The 18814-nt window shown below is 50.6% G+C and overlaps 2 protein-coding genes across 3 annotated transcripts in view; one reads left to right on the top strand and one right to left on the bottom strand.

The window, feature by feature from the left end:
• Window positions 1-12349, bottom strand: part of SYNM (synemin) — a 30577-nt gene extending 18228 nt beyond the window's left edge. The window contains exons 1-2 of one of the 2 annotated variants that reach the window (XM_054450731.2): window positions 11402-12349; window positions 3750-3874 (exon numbers count right to left, since the gene is read on the bottom strand). In XM_054450731.2, the coding sequence (XP_054306706.1) occupies window positions 3750-3874; window positions 11402-12211 (935 nt within the window). In that variant the 5' untranslated portion in view covers window positions 12212-12349. The remainder of the gene's footprint in view (window positions 1-3749; window positions 3875-11401) is intronic. The other variant, XM_054450732.2, reaches the window with a different exon arrangement.
• Window positions 12350-12555: 206 nt separating this feature from the next.
• Window positions 12556-18814, top strand: part of PGPEP1L (pyroglutamyl-peptidase I like) — a 136298-nt gene continuing 130039 nt past the window's right edge. Inside the window, exons 1-2 of the mRNA XM_054450733.1 lie at window positions 12556-12705; window positions 16604-16732. The gene's annotated coding sequence lies outside the window, so the exon portion shown is untranslated. The remainder of the gene's footprint in view (window positions 12706-16603; window positions 16733-18814) is intronic.

Raw genomic sequence — 18814 nt, 5'->3', positions numbered from 1 at the left:
GGGCATTACCTAACACACACAAGTCAGTTTTCCAGGCCTGCCGGGCATCTGCCCTAGAACAGTGCCTGATTTGGGGTAACTCCCACCACCCCAGCCTCAGTCCATGTGACTCCTAAGAGGCTGGGACCCCACCCCAAAGCTCTAGAGCCCTTCATCCCTCTGGCCAGTGATGGGCTCAGAGGCAGGAACATGACCCAACAGAGATGCAGAGGCCGAGAGGATGACCACGGGCACGAGACTGGGTGGCCCTAAGCCTGGAGCTGCTCGGGCCCCACCCAGCCACGTGGTGGGAAGAGTCCAGAAGAGAGAGACCATCCCAACATGTAGACCAGCTGTACCTGAAACTAAGGATTTGATACGGTTTGGATGTGTGTCTTCTCCTAATCTCATGTTGAAATGTGACCTCCGTGTTGAAGGTGGGGCCTAGTGGAAGGTGTCTGGGTTATGGGGGTGGATCGCTCATCAATGGCTTGGTGGTGTCCTCGTGATAATGAGTGAGTTCTCACTCTATGAGTCCACACGAGATCTGGTTGTTTAAAAGAACCCAGCACCGGCCAGGCACAGGTGCTCATGCCTGTAATCCCAGCACTTTGAGAGGCCGAGGCGGGTGGATCACAATGTAAGGAGTTCAAGACCAGACTGGCCAATATGGTGAAACCCCATCTTTACTAAAACTACAAAAAGTAGCCAGGCATGGTGGCAGGTGCCTGTAGTCCCAGCTACTCGGGAGGCTGAGGCAGGAGAATCAGGAGAATCGCTTGAACCTGTGAGGTAGAGGTTGCAGTGAGCCGAGATCGCACCACTGCACTCCAGCCTGGGTGACAGAGTGCCCGCTCTCTTGCCATGTGACATGCCTGCTGCCTTTTCACCTTCTACCACGACTGTATGCTTCCTGAGGCTTCACCAGGAGCAGGTGCCAGCACCATGATTCCTGTACAGCCTGCACAACTGTGGGCCAAAATAAACCTCTTTTCTTTACAAATTATCCAGTCTCAGTTATTCCTTCATAACACAGAATGGACAAGCACAAGACTTTCAAGTATATGAGTAATAAATTCTTTTTCTGACTTGGGGCAGTCTGAGGAGAGTTTCTGTCACTCACAAATGAAAAATTCCTGATTAATGCTTTCTTCCCCCAAATAAAGCCTGAGTGTTTTCAAGTTTTCCATATTAAAGTTTAGATCATCTAACTCAACATGTGTTTCAATGCCCTACCAATTTAATTGTGCAACTGTTCACCCCACAAGATTTCCAAGGAGAATGCCAACAATGGGCTTTGGGAAGTCCAGGCTAGCAGCATCTTTTCCGCTTTCTCTGAGCCCTGGCCACCAGCCCCTCAGCGGCAGCAAGGCTCTCAAATGGGGGAACCAGAAAGGACCTCATGGCCTTAGCCCCAGGACCACCCCTCAATTCACCCCTCAGTTAAGCTGTGGCTCCTCCACGGACCGCCATGCCCCTGGGAAGGCCTCACCCCTTAGCAGCCTCCTGGGGCCCAGGCCAGGGGCTGCCTGATAGAGCTGCTCCCTCTTCACTGATGGGAGTGAGGGCTGGGACGAACCCTGGCTGATGTAAGTCTTCCAGAGAATAAAGACAGTGAGGCCGGCCCAGGCTGCAATGTAAACTACAAGCAACATATCAGCCAGATACCCTTTTAATAGACATCAAAGCAATTCAGACCACCTTGATATTCTTCAAGCAAAAAATCATGATCAGGGCCGGGCGCAGTGGCTCATACCTGTAATCTCAGCACTTTGTGGCGGCGAGGTGGGTGGATCACCTGAGGTCAGGAGTTCCAGACCAGCCTGACCAACAAGGTGAAACCCCGTCTCTACTAAAAATACAAAAATCAGCCAGGAATGGTGGCAGGTACCTGTAGTCCCAGCTACTCGGGAGGCTGAGACAGAATCACTTGAACCCAGCAGGCAGAGGTTGCAGTGAGCTGAGCTCGTGCCACTGCATGCAGCCTAGGAGATGGAGCAAGACTGTCTCAAAAAAAAAAAAAAAATCATGATCAGAAGATTACAGAGGCAGCCTACAAGATGTGCTGAACTAGGCCTGGGGATGGTCCCTGCTCTACCCCTCACCAGGGGAGTTGATCCCCTTCTTAACCTCTCCAGGTTTAACTCCCCCACCTGTTAAGGAGACACCACTGGAACACGGCTTTGATGACCAGACTTTGACTCTTTTGCCAAAGCGGTTTCCACAGCTTGCTCACACCCTCCATTGACACATGTTCCACAATCCTGGGAACGGAGCAGGCACTGTGCCCTTTTTACATGGCTTGGTGGGCACGGCACAGGTTTGGCACCAGACCTGGCTGGCTCTGCCCCTCACCAGCCTACAGCCCCAACCTCCCGGCCTCTCTCTCTCACCTCTAAGAGGGAAGAGTGGTGCCCACCTCAGAGGTTGACTCAGAGCAGAAAATAGTGGCAAAGAACTTAGCACCACGTCTGGCAGGCAGTAAGGACGCCATAAAGCTGGCCATTGTTAGTGTTCCTGAAGTTGGGCACCTGGGTCTCTAAAATTCCTTCCACTGTAAGCTTCACAGATCCTGGCTCCTTCAAAGCAGTCCTGAGCATAAGAGCTGCCGGGAAATAAGGGGCACCATCTCAATCAAAGACCCACTGGCACCCAGGGGAAGGGAGGGGTGATGCCAAGGAGGGGAGGAGCACTGTTCTGCCGGCCTGCAGGCCACATCCAGGGGGACTGGACTGCATTCTCTGCCCCACCCAGCACCCAGCCCCTTTGAGCACTTTGTGACCTTTTCATCAGAGTTGGTTACCTTGAACTCAAGTCAACATGGTGATAAATAAAGCCAGCTGGCCTACATTACCATGCAGCATGCTAATCTCTTGGAAGAGATTCAGTTCAGGGCCAAATCCACACAGGGTGGCACCAGAGCCCTGAGATTCAAAGCAACAATCAACAGGCAGATAGACACAGACTTCCTGGGTCCAAATCCTGTGACATGGTTTGGCTCTGGGTTCCCACCCAAACCTAATCTCGAATTGTAACCCCCACGTGTCGAGGGAGGGACCTGGTGGGGGGGTGACTGGATCATGGGGGCAGTTTTCCCCACGCTGTTCTCATGATAGTGAGTTCTCATGACGGTGAGTGAGTTCTCATGACGGTGAGTGAGTTCTCATGAGATCTGATGCTTTAAAAGTGGCAGTTTCCCCTGAGCGCTCTCTCTCTCCTGCCACCTTGTGAAGAAGGTTCTTGCTTCTCCTTTGCCTTCCACCACGATTGTAAGTTTCCCGAGGCCTCCCCAGCCCTGCGGAACTGTGAGTCAATTAAACCTCTTTCCTTTATAAATTACCCAGGCTCAGGTAGGATCTTTATAAGCGGTGTGAAAACACACTAACACATCCTGGCCCTCCACTTTCCAGTCCTGTAACTTCTCTGAGCAAAGTCAGTTCACCTGTAAACACAGTCTCCAGTTCCTAGGATCCAACACGTTGACATGTGTAAAGCTCTTCAGCAGTCCCCAGCACATACAAACACTAGGTAAGGGGGCAAGGCTCAGCTACTCCCATACTGGGGATACCTGCTCAGTGACCTAAGCAAGCCCCTACTCTTCCTCTTCCTTTTGGCCTTGGACTCCTTGCCTGGCCATGCCAAGGGCTGCTCTCTGCTTGTCACAAAGCCACAGGAACTCCACAAAGGCGATGGTCCCTAGACCAGTTTCCTTCGTGTACAAGTTACACCCCCATGGCTTCGTCAAGGCCAACTCAGCACAGTCTCCTTACCGGTAGGTCGCCACCTCCAGACTGAGGCCGGTCTTCACCTGCAGGAGGTCCTGATAGTCCCGCAGCCAGTCAGCCATGGCCAAGGTGAGGGTCGCCTTCTCATCCTCCAGGCAGCCAATCGCTCTCTAAAGAGAATAGACAGACTTTTAAATCGGAGAACTGGAGCTTTACTGGGTCGAACCGAAGGTACCAACAATTCAGGATTCAATTAAAAAACAGACCAGGGTTATTAGCAGACCTGAAAAACACCCAGGGTTATTAAACATGCAGTCATTTGCAGGATGGTTTCCAATGTTGTATCTCTTCCATATGGAAGTTTTTTATTGCATATGGAACATTTTGATAGGACACTGGCTTCTCTGCTCAGACTCTCTATTAATAATGAATGCTTAGGAGTTTATTCAAATCACCTCTACCGTTCAGACATCAGGCTGCTTAGGAAAGCCAGTACCTCAAACCAGTCACTAAGACGCTATGGAAAATAAGCCAAGACTAGAAATCCGGGGTTTTACAATATTTGAAACATAAGTCACTCAGATTCGAACTGGAATGTACTCCCCAAAGTCATTTCTCCAATAATAAGCAGGTAAACTGATACAGAGTTTTGTTTCACTTAGAAAAGCTACTTTAAGATCATCTGGGGAGAAATGCATTCTGGGCATAAATGACAAAATACAGACTCAGATATAAAACTTCTTTTTGGGCTGGCATGGTGGCTCACGCCTATAATCCCAACACTTTGGGAGGCCGAAGCGGGCGGATCACTTGAGGTCAGGAGTTCAAGACCAGCCTGGCCAATATGGCGAAACCCTGTCTCTACTAAAAATACAAAAAATAGCTGGGCATGGTGGCACGGACCTGTAATCCTAGCTACTCAGGAGGCTGAGGAACAGGAATCACTTGAACTCAGGAGGCGGAGGTTGCAGTGAGCCAAGATCATGCCACTGCACTCCAGCCTGAGCGACAGAGCAAGACTCCACCTCAAAAAATAAAATAAAAATAAATAAAACTTCTTTATGAGCCGTACTTGCACAGTGCAGCTAGTAAGGGCGTCCTGGGTGCTCCTCGCAACTCCCCTCACCCCTGGCCAGGTCCCCGACCTGCATCTCTACCTGGCAGGGAGATACTGCAGCCTTCTGAATCCCAGACCTAGACCAGTGCCCACCACATACAAGTCACACAGCACATAGCTGCTCAATTAAATTTAAAATGAAATGATCAAGATCATATTACCCTCCTCAAAATGTACTATTTGAAGTCGACAGTATCTTCTCATTAACAAACATATGGGCTTCAGCTGCACCGATTTCCAGTTTTGTTTTCTTCCCAGTTGTTAGTTACTCTGGGGAACAATTAACCAAGCAAGTATTTAAACACTGAAATAAGTCCATGTAATTTTAACTTCTGGTTTGTAATGGGAAGTCGCATTATTTCTGAACATAATTAACTAAACTAAGCTAGACCTATAAACATTTATCTTTGTAGAATTCAAAAACGGTACTACTGGGAGAGGGAATATTATGTTCGTTGCTGCTGGAATCCCTTCACCAAAGGCACCCAGCAAGATGCTGAGGGTCCACAATAAATGTGTCTGTGAAATCAAGGAATGAACTCCACTAAGATTGCACATGGAATTTATCTTTTTGGTTTTTTTGTTTGTTTTTTGAGACAGTCTCGCTCTGTCACCCAGGCTGGAGTGCAACGGCACAATCTCAGCTCACTGCAGCCTCCACCTCCCAGGTTCAAGTGATTCTCCTGCTTCAGCCTCCCAAGTAGCTGGGACTGTATACAGGCGCCCGCCATCACACCCAACTAATTTTTGTATTCTTAGTAGAGACGGGGTTTCACCATGTTGGCCAGGATGGTCTTGAACTCCTGACCTCAGGTGATCCTCCCGCCTCAGCCTCGCAAAGTGCTGGGATTATAGGCACGAGCCACCGCACCCAGCTGGAATTTATCATTTTTTAAAATGCATGATCAGCCAGTAAATATTCCCACTTCTCATAACAGTTCTATTTCTATGCCAGTGATTGTTGTTAGGTTCCCTTTGAATATAAAGGGTCCTAAAGTAGTTTAAAACCCCTTAGTTTTTAAAGCAAAGCAGTAAACTTAAAAATCACTGGCTTATGTCCCAGGGTGGAAAAACATTAACAGAGCCCACAGCTGGCATTACAGAGAAGTTCACCAAAGAGCAATTGCCAGTCTTGATGTAAGTGACAGCACTGCCACAATTTAGCCACAATATTCACACATTCTATAGTTAAATCTCAATGTCAAAATCCTACATTCCCCTGTTTTAGAGGGAATACAATTCAGGTACAAGGTTCCCATACAAGATGGGCTGTACGTATGCATGTATGTATGTATGTGTGTCCTTTCCACTATAGGAAATTTGACATAACTATTACAAATTAAAAATTTATAGTAATTTATTCCTTACAAAGAAGTTCAAATGTTGTTAAACTACTTAGAAAAAAAAATACGATGAAAGCTCTCCAACCACAAACCTCCTAAGCAGGTCAAGAAAGCCCAGTCACGTCGAAGGGGTGTGCAGGAAGATTCTCCTCCCAGAGCACACAGAATAGTTCTGCACCCCACAAAATATAAAGAGGAAAATCAAACTGTGAAGTTGGAATAAGTAGTTTCAATCACATTTCCATGTGAGTCAGCTCCTCTTAAATTGTCAAAGGAAAATTAGTTGACATTTGGAAGCAGAAATATAAGACTTAACTGGCTCCCAACAGTCTCCGCAGAAATCACAACAAATCCTGCTGTTGAATAAAACTTCAGACTTGGGCTCTGCTTGGCCAGTCTGCAAGCTGTGGGTCAGGACAGAGGCATTGGAGCCCCAGACACGGGACACTAAATCTAACCCGAGCAGAGGCAGTTTCACCTAATGCTGCAAAAGCTTGGGAGAGAGGTCACCTTTTTGCTATTTAGAGAACTTTTGGGCAGCATCACAACTGATGATGAAATCTTGCTCCACACTAGGAAAGGCATGCTGCTGTTAGTATCAAAAGAATTAATTTTCTCTTAGCCAAACTTACCGCTCACTGAGCAAGCCTGTGGGACAGTTCACAAATATCACTGTCATTTGCAACCTTGAAAGGTAGAGCTCCAGGGGATTTAAATACTGTGATAACTTCAGTTACACACAAAAATTAAATGTATTCGTAACAATAAGCATGAACTGGATGCCAACGAAGTATTTATAGCTTAGCCCAGACAGCACCCTGAATTCAAGTTATATTTTACAATCTCGGTGGGTATGTAAGAAGCATCTCAAACTGAACACATGTACACTGAACTTGAATCTCCCACCCAGGCCCGTCCTCCTAACCAATGCCCTGCAGTAAAGGGTACAAGAGGTACTGGAAGTAGCTCCCAGAGTGTATACAACTGGTTCATTCGTTCAACTAACAGCCGTTGAGCATTTAGTGTGCCGAGCTCAGTGCTTCATGGCTGCGGATTCAGCAGTGAAAAATGCCTCGTAAAACAAGGAAAGTCCCTTCTTCCAGTTGCTCAGGCCACAATGCCTGAAGTCCACTGTGATTTCTCCCTCTCCCATCACATCCAATCCGGCAGCAAACGCTGTTGGCTTCAACTTGAAGGCAGGGCCCCCTCTGAGACCCCTGGTCCAAGCCTCCAGCCCTTCCTGCCTGGATTACTGCAACAGTCTCTTAAGGCGTCCCTGCGTCCACTCGGTCTATTTTTAAAACAGCAGCAACAGTGATTCCATTAAGCCACAGCCAGGCCCCAACTCTCCTCTGCTCAGAACCTCCAGTGGCTTCCCATGGCACTCAGAGTAAATGCCCAAGTCCTGCAGTGGTCACTCCACCCTCTGTTCGCTGTGCCCTAGCCACGTCGGCAGCCTGGCTGAGGCGTCCCCGGAAAACCATGCGCCGTTTCCACCTGAAAGCCTCTCAGGCCAAAGGACTTTCCTTGTTTTACGGGGCATTTTTCACTGCTGAATCCACAGCCATGAAGCACTGAGCTCGGCACACTAAATGCTCAACGGCTGTTAGTTGAACGAATGAACCAATTGTATACACTCTGGGAGCTACTTCCAGTACCTCTTGTTTCACAAATGGGGAAACTGAATTGCAGACAGCTTAAGGAATGTAACCGGCCCAAAGAGCGGCACAGTCAGAATTCGGGGCCAGGTAGGACAGCTGCAGAGCCCTGACCCTTATAGCTAATCCCATCCTAATCCCACCCCACCTTCCCACCTACAGAAAGTTTTCATTCAATCATGTACTGGGGGCTTGGAAGCCTTTTCCAAACAGTCAGCCTCAGCAGCTAAGGGCTCACGTTCATAAGCAAAAATCTCAGTGTTTGCAGGGTAAAGCTGGTCTTCACTCTATCACAAATGTCTTCAAGTGTTTTCTGAAGCCCCTTCCTGCAGCCTGGGTGTGTCACTCAGGCTTTAAGTGATCTAGATCACATCTGGGAACTTGGATGGCAGTTCAGCAAAGTCTTCTCGGGCAAATCTGAGGCCAGGCCTGGGCAGGCCAATGACTATCGCCTCATACAGTGAAGGCGCATGGGCCATCTGCGAAGGACCAGTTTCCCCTCAAGTAGAATCCTAGTAAGCATCTTCCCCCTTGAGCCACAGAAGCTGTAGCCAGAGGCAGGGAGAGCTGGGCACAATGTGGCAGCACCCTCTACTGCCTCCAGCTCCTGCCTCCAGAGGAGGGGGGCATTAAAGCACATGGAACACAGAAAAAAAGAAACGAAAGAAAATACTTTTAATGCCAAAACTATTCTGACATCAGCCAGCTGGAGGGGTCTAAAAGCATTTTAGGACGGGAAATCAGCAGAGTACCTCCGGCTAGCCCTTAGGAAGAGCAATTATCATTGTGCTATGAATGCAAGAATACTGGTTAAAGGTTTCTCTCCGATCGAACAGACAGAAGAGAGAAACAGAGGCCCAGTGGTCAGTTGCTCAGGCACTAGAGCCTGAGTTGAATCCTGGCTTAACTACTTGCTAATCAGGTGACTTATGTACCTCAGTTTCCTCCTCTGTAAAATGCAGCTAATATTAGTACCCACTTCCTAACACTGGTGTGGGCACTGAGAGTGAATACTTGTGAAGGGCATCTGTGGTACCTGGCACACACGAAGCACTAGCTAAAGGCTCTTAGTAATAAGATATTTATTACTGTATACTAATTAAACACATTTTTAGGATTTTTTCAGTCTCCCCATAGTAAGCATCTACAGAACCTGAAAAAAATTACAGGCTTGGGGTTAAATCATCCATACTCACTCTTTCACATACTTCCTAGCATCTGTGATTGGTGCTGAATCTTCTGGAATGCAATTTGAAATGGGGTTGACTTAACTGAGGGAAGATTCAGCATATGGACAAGGTAGTGACTGGTAACATTTAGTGCAATAAAACCTCTGCAAATTGGAACTGAAAAAAAAAAATGGCCGGGCACATGGCTCACACCTGTAATCTCAGCACTGTGGGAGGCCACGGCAGGTGGATCACTTGAGGTCAGGAGTTTGAGACCAGCCTGGCCAACATGGTGAAACCCTGTCTCTACTAAAAATACAAAAATTAGCCAGGCGTGGTGGTGGGCTCCTGTAATCCCAGCTACTCAGGAGGCTGAGGCACTAGAATCACTTGAGCCCAGGAAGCGGATGTTGCAGTGTGCCGAGACCAGCCACTGCACTCCAGCCTGGGCAACAGAGCAAGACTCCGTCTCAAAAAACCAAAACCAAAACCAAAAAAAAAATCAGGTCCTTAGTGACATTTTCCTCGCTCTTTGCTTTTAGGAAAAAGCAGCAAATTCCAACAAGAGAGAGGTATCACTGGATGGGAAACTGAGAGTGGGGTCCCAGCCCCACTCTGAAGGCAGGTTTGACCTCAGGAAGAGCACTTCCCCGGTGGGCCCTGTAGTCCCTGTGTCAAAGGAGGGCTGGACAGGATTCTAACTGCACTTCCAAGTCCCCATCTCTCCTCCAGTCAGGGGAACTCTGCTTTCATATGCTTCAGATGAGGAGTTCCACTGAAGGTTTCATTAGTGGGGAAAAGGGCTTTGCCGCTAAGAAAGAACGCTGGAACCAGAGTTTGAAGGTCTGAAACGTGCCAACTGAGCCGTGGCTGTGAACGCATGGTGACCATTTGGTCCACACAGCGTGGCTCAAAGCAGCATTTCCTAAACCTGCCTGCACAGCACAGGCCCCTGAGTTGGTAGCGAGGGCTCCCTACAAAGGGGTTCCCTGAGCAGTAGGTTTGACAGATACTCCTTTTTGGAGAGTCACAATAACCACTGGTTAAATCTCCATGAATGCCACATTAAGGCACTTTTTAACTTTCACTCAACAACGGGTATAGGACCTGTGGAACTCAGACCCCTGGCCGCTGTCATTGCGAAGGGACACAAGTACTCACAAGTGGAAATCGGTACACACTGGGTCAGTCCCTGTCCCTGCTCTAGCTATGGCAAAGCCCCAAAAGAACACTTTCAAAAGTTTATGAGGCGGAAGCCAAACAAAACCCACAACTCAAAAGATTAAATCCCAATGTAGTACCATATGGCATTCTATGATTTCCCATCTAGCCTGCAGCTCTTTGCATACTGAAAGTCTAGCACAGTGCTGGGGACCCAGGGAGAATCAACAGGTATTTACTCATCATCTGTGGATACCTGTCACATCACCCCAGTCATTCCATATGACAACCCCCATGTTCCTCTCACTTCTAATTTTTAAAAGTCAGTCTCAAATCTTTAACTCACAGCTGCAAACTGTACTCTTAAAATATTCGTGAAATTGTGCAGATGTTATTTCCAACTGTCCTCCTGAGAACTCCTGAGAACTATTTCCAATTCTGGCTAAGGCTGGGCAGGGCGGGGGCCAAACGCTAGGACTGGACTGGGCATAGCTTACATCAGCCACAGGTGTCACCCCGCCGGTGTCAGAGGGTTTGCTTCCCTGAAATAGTAACTGTTTATATCACTCTGCACTTGTAATAACATCCTGCCAAAGGGCCCCACTTTCCCACAACTTTTACACTACGCAGAGATCTGACGTCAGCGTGTGCTGTGAGCAAAACATCTTCGATCAAGCTCTTTTCTGCATTATGGTTGCTGCCCCTCCCAAGATCAAACAAGGCAGCCGCTCAGAGAGCCACAACTGCGGCTTCCAACTGGGAAATCATATTGGCAAAATAAAAACCGTTTTGGAAATTAATTTGAGTTTTCCCCTGAGGAGCGCTATAGACAGCGGGGCTAACATAAGCCGTCACTTCTGCAAGTGAGGGAGGTTTCTCGGTTGACTCTTATATCTGGGTCTACTGAATCTAGGAAGCACGGAAAATGGAAGGAAAACCTAGAGCTAACAGGGTGGCCTATCAGGATGCGCCCAGTCACGCGCGTCAAGAGTTAAAGCAGCTGCCACCTAACCCCATGACGGGGACGGGGCTATCCGCTAGGACCTGCCGCCCGGCGCTCGCCCGCTGAGTCGATGGACCAGCGGACCGAGTCCGGGTCCCCATGCCATTCGGGCACCCTCTGGGAGGGCTCTACCGGTCCGCGACGCCGCGCCCCTGGTGAAGGGACCGCTGCCCCACCCAGTCAAGGGCAGGGTGCCGGGGCGACGGCAGGGGGTATGGGGTCAGCGCGCCGTCCCCGCGCACGGACCTGCCGCTCCTCTGCCTGTAGCTCGTACTCCTCGCGCATCCGCAGCAGCTCGTCCTCCAGCCGCGCGCGCAGCTGCTCCAACCCGAGCGCCTCGCGCCGCAGCGCCTCTGCCTCCTGCGCGCACAGCCGCGTCTCTTCCTCCGCCTGGAGTCTGCTCTCCTGGCCGCGCCGCAGCGCCTCCTCCAGCTCGCGCACCTCGTCCTCGTACAGCTGCACCGTCTCCCGCCACGACTCGGCCACCAGCAGTGCGTAGCTGTCGTGCACCTCCCGCAGGCGTGGCGGGGGCGCGGCGGGGCCGGTGGCGCGGCCGCGGAAGTGCATGGTAAGGCTGGCGGCGCGCGCGCGCAGCTCCCGCACGTCGCGTTCGTGGGCCGCGTCGAGGCCTCGGCGCTCGGCCTGCAGCCGGCTCAGCAGCGCCTCGAGGGCGGCCCGCGCGCCCAGCGCCTCCTGCAGCTCGCGCTGCTGCGCACCCAACTCGGCATCCAGGCGGCCGCGGGCGGCGCGCTCCTCCGCATCCAGGCGCTGTAGCTCCCGCAGCTCGCGCCGCAGAGCGTCCCGCTCGCCCTCCGCCAGCGCAGTGGCCCAGCTCAGCTCGTCCAGCTGCTGCCGCAAGCTGCGCGCCTCCTCGGCGCAGCGGGCTTGCCCCTCGGCCCACAGGCCCTCTCGCCCGCGCCGGCCGCGCAGCTCCTCCTCCAGGAGCAGGTTTTCGCGCTCCAGCTCCCGCACCCGACACACGTAGTCATAGAGCCGGGCGTTGAGCTCCTGCAGCTCGGCCTTCTCGGGGCCCGTCTGCAGCCGCCAGGACAGCATCTTGCCGGGCGTGCGGGGCTCTCGCGGCTGGCCGGCTCCCTCCTGCCCTGGTCTTGTCCCGGTCTTGTCCCCTCCGCCGCGACGCTCCGGCCTCGCCGCTGCCCCGGAGGCCCGCAGACTGGGACGCGAGCGGGAGAGCCAGGCACTTAGCTGACGGGGCGGGCGGACTGGGCGGGCGGACTGGGCGAGGGCCGCGGCCTCCAGCCAATCAGAGCGCGGCCCGGCGAGGCCTCTGCGGCCGCACAGCGCCCCCTGCCGCACCTTGGCGGCCGCAGGTGGTCGGCGCGGGCAGTCGGGTAACAGCTGGCGGGGTGGCGGGCTAGCCAGGCCGGGCTCAGCGAAGGGGCGCCGGAGAGGGCGTCCTGCTGCTGCCCCGTCACGCGTGCCCGCAGCATACGAGTGTCCTGGCGTTCGTGGATGGAAATAGAAGCCTATTGAGTTGCTGTGGTGCTGGCCATTTACGAGAGACTTCTTACCCGAGGCCCTGGAGATTGGTGGGTTTTCTATTTTTAAAAAAATTATATGGGCCGGGCGCGGTGGCTCACGCCTATAATCCCAGCACTTTGGGAAGCCGAGGTGGGAGGATCTCTTGAGCCCAGGAGTTCGAGACCAGCCTGAGCAACATAGAGAGATCCTGTCTCTACCAAAAAAAAAAAAAAAGTATATATATATAGCCTGGCGTAGTGGTGTCACACGCACTGCTTGGGAGGCTGAGGCGGGAGGATCACTTGAACCCAGGAGTTCAAGGCTGCAGTGAGCCTGATTGTGCCACTGCCTTCCAGCCTGGGCAAGAGAGTGAGACCCCATCTCTTTTATATATATATATATATATGTATATATATACACACACACATATATGTATGTATATATGTGTATACATTGCACATACATGTGCATTAATCTTTTTTTTTTTTTTTGAGACAGAGTTTCCCTCTTGTTGCCCAGGCTGGAGTGCAATGGTGCGATCTCAGCTCACCGCAACCTCCGCCTCCCGGGTTCAAACGATTCTCCTGCCTCAGCCTCCCGAGTAACCGGGATTACAGGCCGGCGCCACCACGCCCGGTTAATTTTTTTTTTTTTTTTTTTTTTGTATTTTTGGTAGAGACGAGGTTTGTCCGTGTTGGTCAGGCTGGTCTCGAACTCCCGACCTCAGGTGATCCGCCCACCTCGGCCTCCCGGTCCTGGGATTACAGGCGTGAGCTACGTGCCCAGCCTGAATAATCTTTTTAACTTAAAACATAAATGTATATCCGTTTGCCAATATTTTAATGTGCAAAATACTTCTCTTGATGTCGGTTGACTGGAGTCCCAGTTGCCCTTCTTATACAAACTATCCTCATAGTACATTACATTTTCCAAAACGAATTTCTTTCATTTGGAGTGAAAACTTAGAGACCATAAAGTGCTCCAAGTACAGAACTTTCTAGACATCTAACATCTCCCCGAACTTTTGCAAATCTCACACACACATCCCTAATGTGACAGCTGTTTCTTTCCAACATTTCCCTAAGAAAGTATTCAGTTTAATTGCCATGGAAAACACAGCTCTTTTTTGTACACTTGCATTTCATTAGTTTTCATGGCAGTTATTTATGAATGACAGTTCTCAGTGTAAGTGTCATTAAGGCTCACAGGGACAAACCAGCTGACCCTTGGTCGGGGTGCCCTGGAACTTGTGGCAACACAAGTGCCCAGGGTGAGACCTGGACGGTCATCCACTGGCCAGAGGGCTCCTCATGGCAGGGCCAGCAGTTAGTGTATTTTACAGATGGCATGGAAAGGTGGACTACTCAGCAAACTGGTCCAGGGCCTCTGACAAAGCTTCTAGTGCTCTCCTTGTCACAGGCATGAGCCTCCAATCACAAGCAAGGCAGAAAGTGGGCCTTTGTTTTTCTAGAGACCCTGTGTTGGAGATCCCATTCTGTAGGTGGTAGAAATTAATATCTTTCAATGAATAATTCCCTGTCTTTTTCTGCTAAAACTAAGTGGGGGTGGAGAGTGGGTTTATTCAGTGCTTGGGTTTATTCGCCTTGGTGTGGGACAGGGGGATTTGGACCCCCATCACCCTATCATTGTCCATCCTCCCATTCCCCCAGGTGCACACTGGCACCTGGCCTTTGCTTGTCAAACAACAGAGCTGCTGTGGTGTCATCGCCCAAACCTGTGTGGAGACCCTGCCAGTCCTGGGCCCCTCTGGGACATTGGGGTGCAGGGGGGCAGCTCTCACAGTTGCCTGGACTCCGCTGCAGCTGTTTGTTCTCAGCTCTTTGACTCCCCACGCTAACAGGGGTTCTGCTTTCCCACATCCCCTGGCTGGGCAGGGGACAGTCCTGCAGGGTGGGAGAGCCTTCTCAGGGACCAGTGAGTCCCAGCAGGACACTTTGCAGTGACTCATTAGTCTTTCTTTGCCCGGTGCCCTTCAGGGTCTTGGACTTTGAAACTCAAAACCTTTCCCCCATTTCTGCTGTAAATCCTGTCCCTGAGGAACTGACTGCTCCAGCATACAGCTGCCCAGGTAGGGAAAGAGTTATAGGGGATCAGGAACTAGCAGGGCCAGGAGGTGGGAGGGGGGAAGTACCCCCAGCTACTCTTTCAGGATAATATCCTGCTGCTTCATACTGAATCCTCACAACACTGAAGCTCGGAGGGGTGAAGTGACTAGAAGTATTAGAGTTGTGACTACAAGAGCAGACTTGAGCAGGCAGGGTCTGGCCAGGAGGCAGAGGCAAACTCAAAGGGAAGGGAATGATTGATGAGATGGGGGTGGATGGGATGAGGAAGCACCAGGGACCAGCAAGAGCAAGAAGCCAAGAAGCTGTTAGCGCCCTAGGGTGTTGGCTGAGCCTGGAGAAGCCCAGAGCACTGGAAAAGAGCAGAATGGATCCTAGGAGGGAGCAGGAGGAGGAAAACCCAGTTCTTCCTTCCTCCAAGCCTCCCTTCTCTTGCCAGTGCCTCCCGCTGTGGAAGCCAGAAGTCACGGGAGCCTGGCAGTGGTGCACTGCGGTTGGCTCCCACAGGTCTGTGAGTGCCAACTGTTAAATTTCTAGAATTTTGTGGACCACTTGTTAAACACAGCCATTATTAAAAATTAATTATAGAAGCTTACAACTAATTATACAAAAAGAGCAAACACATATTCAAAACATATCACTTTCTCAGTATTTCGCTGCATTTTCCTATGATCTGTTCTTGAAGTTATGAATAAGCAGTGTGCCTGCACTATAGAAATGCCATTTAATGTGTACTACCCTACTCCACATTCACTGACATCGTGTTGGTAGCTTGAGTATTTACAACACAGAAATCAGCCAATGACTTGTTTTTGTGGATTTGATGTTTTGTTGATTGTCTAGCCTTTAAAAGCAGTGGAGAGTATGTTAATAGTGCAGATTAAATTTAGTGGTATGTTGTGTCTGTAGCTATTGAATTGTGAATAGCACAAAAACTTGAGGAAATGTTTGTCCGGTGTCTCGAAACTTGTATCCAGATCAGGAAAGAAGTTGCTTCATGGCTGGATGTGGTGGCTTACACTCGAAATACCAAGACTTTGGGAGGCCAAGGCATGCAGAGCACTTGAGCTCAGGAGTTCGAGACCAGCCTGGACAACATGGCAAAACCCCCTCTCTACAAAAAATACAAAAATTAACTGGGCATAGTGGGATGCACCTGTAATCCCAGCTACTCGGGAGGCTGAAGTGAGAGGATTCCTTGAGCCCAGGAGGTCGAGGCTTTGGTGAGCCGTGATTGAGCCATTGCACTCCAGCCTGGGTGACAGAGTGAGATCCTGTCTTAACAAAATTTAAAAATACAAAAAAAATTTAAAAAGAAGTTACATCATGATGAAGAATAAATGAAGTTTCTCAGTTATTTCACCTTTGTCTTTCTTGCTAAGGTAAACAAAAATATCAATCAATATTCATGGTGCTGCATTCATTTGTCAACTGTAACCATAAATTCACTAGGAACACCAGAGTTCTGCAAAAATCGATAAAACCATTCTGCCAGAATCAATTTACTATGTGGAATTTATGATAAGGACCAGTGTATACTTTATTATTTTTTGTAATAAAAATTTGAAAGCCACGTTGCTGACATATTAACAACTATGCATTTCTATTAATAGCTTAATGGCAAAAATAAAAGTCCTGCAATCTCCACTTCTTATTGACATTCTTCTGTTCAATAGAATATATATATAGTCTTCCAGCTTAGATTACACAGGTGATATATCTAGATAGATAGATCATGGGATTCAGTAAAACAGTTTTTACTTTGAGAAAAATGACCTGTGCATTTTTTTTTCTAGAATTGACCTAATACAAAACAAATTGCTCAGGACCCTGTAAGGCACTAGTGTATTTTTATCTTTTTAACCACAGCCCTCTTTCGCAGGCAGAACACCTTAGGGACCATCAACCCCAGGTGGTGTCGTTTCCAGTGAAAACGGAACTCCGGGGTGTAGCCGGATTGGAGAGAAGAGAGTGACATGTGCGCCCCCTTCCTGCGGTGGATAGATGAACGGTAGGAAGCTCGCGGTCGGGGGTGAAAACACCGGGCCGCTGGGGCAGCGCCGCCCAAGGAGGGTGGAAGGGCGCTGCTCCGGGATGGAGACCAGAGGGCGGCTCTGGGGCCGCCTCTGGCGAGGGACCCCCTGAGCCTTCGTTTGAGCGGCGCCGTGGATCGGAAGCAGCGCGGGCCCGCAGCCAGAATTTTACCAAAGTGCAAGAAGCAGGAGGCTGCGCGCGCCGGGGGCTGCAGCCTTTTTCATCAGCCCCTGCTGTGGGCTGGGGAAGCGGGAATAGCGAGTCTTTCCCTACTCGGAGGACCTGGCACAGTGTGGCCTGCGCTCCACGGGGCTCCCAGGCATGTGCAATTATTCTGGGGTGGGGCGATTAATAGATCTGCCCTTCCCTCTCCTCCTACCCCAGCTCATTCCTTCTGCTCACTGCCTGAAGGGAGGCCTGTGCCCCAGACGAAAAGAAAAGGCCTGACTGGTCTCCAAAATCCAAGATTTTAGGAACTCGAGGAGGACTTCTAGCTGGAAAAAAGTTGGGGAGAAAATCCTGAAGGAAGGCTGAGTAGCGTTGGGTTTCTGCAGAAGCAAGAAAATATTGAAAGAGGGGTGATGAAGTGGAATGGAAGCACAGCCCTGGGTCGTAGTGAAGGGAGCCTTGCACCCCTTCCTGGGCAGAGCTACAGGAGATAGCAAAACCCCAGTTATATTGTGGGATCCAAGCACCGATCCCACGGGCCCCTTGTGCCCTACTTCCCAGAGGCAGCCTTGGGGAAGTTGTGGGCCTGAGAGGGAGGGCCACGGCATGGCCCAGGATAGCCTTCCTCCATGCCCTCCCCCTGTACCCCATCTCCCCAAGCCTGAGTGAGGCCAGGGGCCTGAGCACCACCTGGAAGTGGCAGAGGACCGCAGACCTGTGGGAGCCACTCCACCAGCATGGGGCCACGCCAGCAGGGCCACATCCGTCTCTAAGGTTCCTTTGTGCAAATTAGGAAAAGGCACCCTTTCTGGGAAGATGGATGAGCCCACTGGGTGCATGACCTAGTCCGTGGATGGTTCCTTGGTGCTAAGGAAGAGATGCCCTGCCTCAGGGTGAAGGCTGCTCTGCACCCACTTCCATAGCTAAGCAAGGACAGCACAGGTGGGATTTCAGTCCCACTGATCACCCCATTCGGATATGTTTGTGCAGTGAACAAGCCACTTAACTGTCCAAAGTGGTCCACTGTCCCAGCCTCTGCCTGTAGGGATGAAGTTCTAGGGCTCTCTTGGAAGGCTAGTGGATGCCAGCACTGATAGGTGGCATGAGGACCAGGTGGGCCCCCAGCCCTGGTGCCTTAGCACTGTGTAAGTCCTCAGCAGTTCTGGTGCAATCTAGGGAAGGGGGTCAGATCTCTAACCCCTTGAATGGATGGGGATTGAGTTTTCATCACCCTGTGGTTATTCCCTGCCTCCCTAAGTTTGCGGATTGAGAGGCACGCTTGCCCCCAACAGGCATGGCCAGGCAGGAAATGAAGCCAGTGGGAAAGGGAAGTGCGTCAGGCTGGCGGGAAGGGCTGGGCCAGCCACAGTGGTGTAGAGTGGACTGACCCACTTTGCATCCTGGCACTTAGTACCAGCATAAGCTTAGGCATGACAACCCCTCTGAGCCCATCTCCTTATCCATGTAATAGTAATAATGAGAACAAAATAGACCTTCTTATAGAGGTGTTAGAAGGACTAAGCTTTCATGTCCATTGGCCTCACTGGAGAGCTTGTTAAAATGCAGATCCCTGGGCCCCACACACAGAGTTTCACAGTCAATAGCCTGGAATGGGCTAAGCATTAATTCATTCCCAGGTGAGGAAGATGCTGCCAGCCCAGGACCACAAGGAAACCTCCTGGCTCCCACCATCAGAGTTAGTCCTTGTATAGTCTTGCCGCGCCGGGCACTGTTCTGAGCTCTTCATGTGGGTGAACTCACAATCAGCACAGCAGCCTGTGCAGCGGGTACCATCAGCTCGAGGTGAATGATGTGGAGGCTGAGCCGCAGAGTGGTCAGCTTGCCCAAGCCCATGCAAGTAAGAAGTGGCAGAACCAGGATTTGAACCCTT

Source organism: Pongo pygmaeus, chromosome 16, assembly GCF_028885625.2.
Source record: "Pongo pygmaeus isolate AG05252 chromosome 16, NHGRI_mPonPyg2-v2.0_pri, whole genome shotgun sequence".
Classification (NCBI taxonomy): Eukaryota; Metazoa; Chordata; class Mammalia; order Primates; family Hominidae; genus Pongo; species Pongo pygmaeus.
This window is presented reverse-complemented; position numbering and strand designations above follow the sequence as displayed.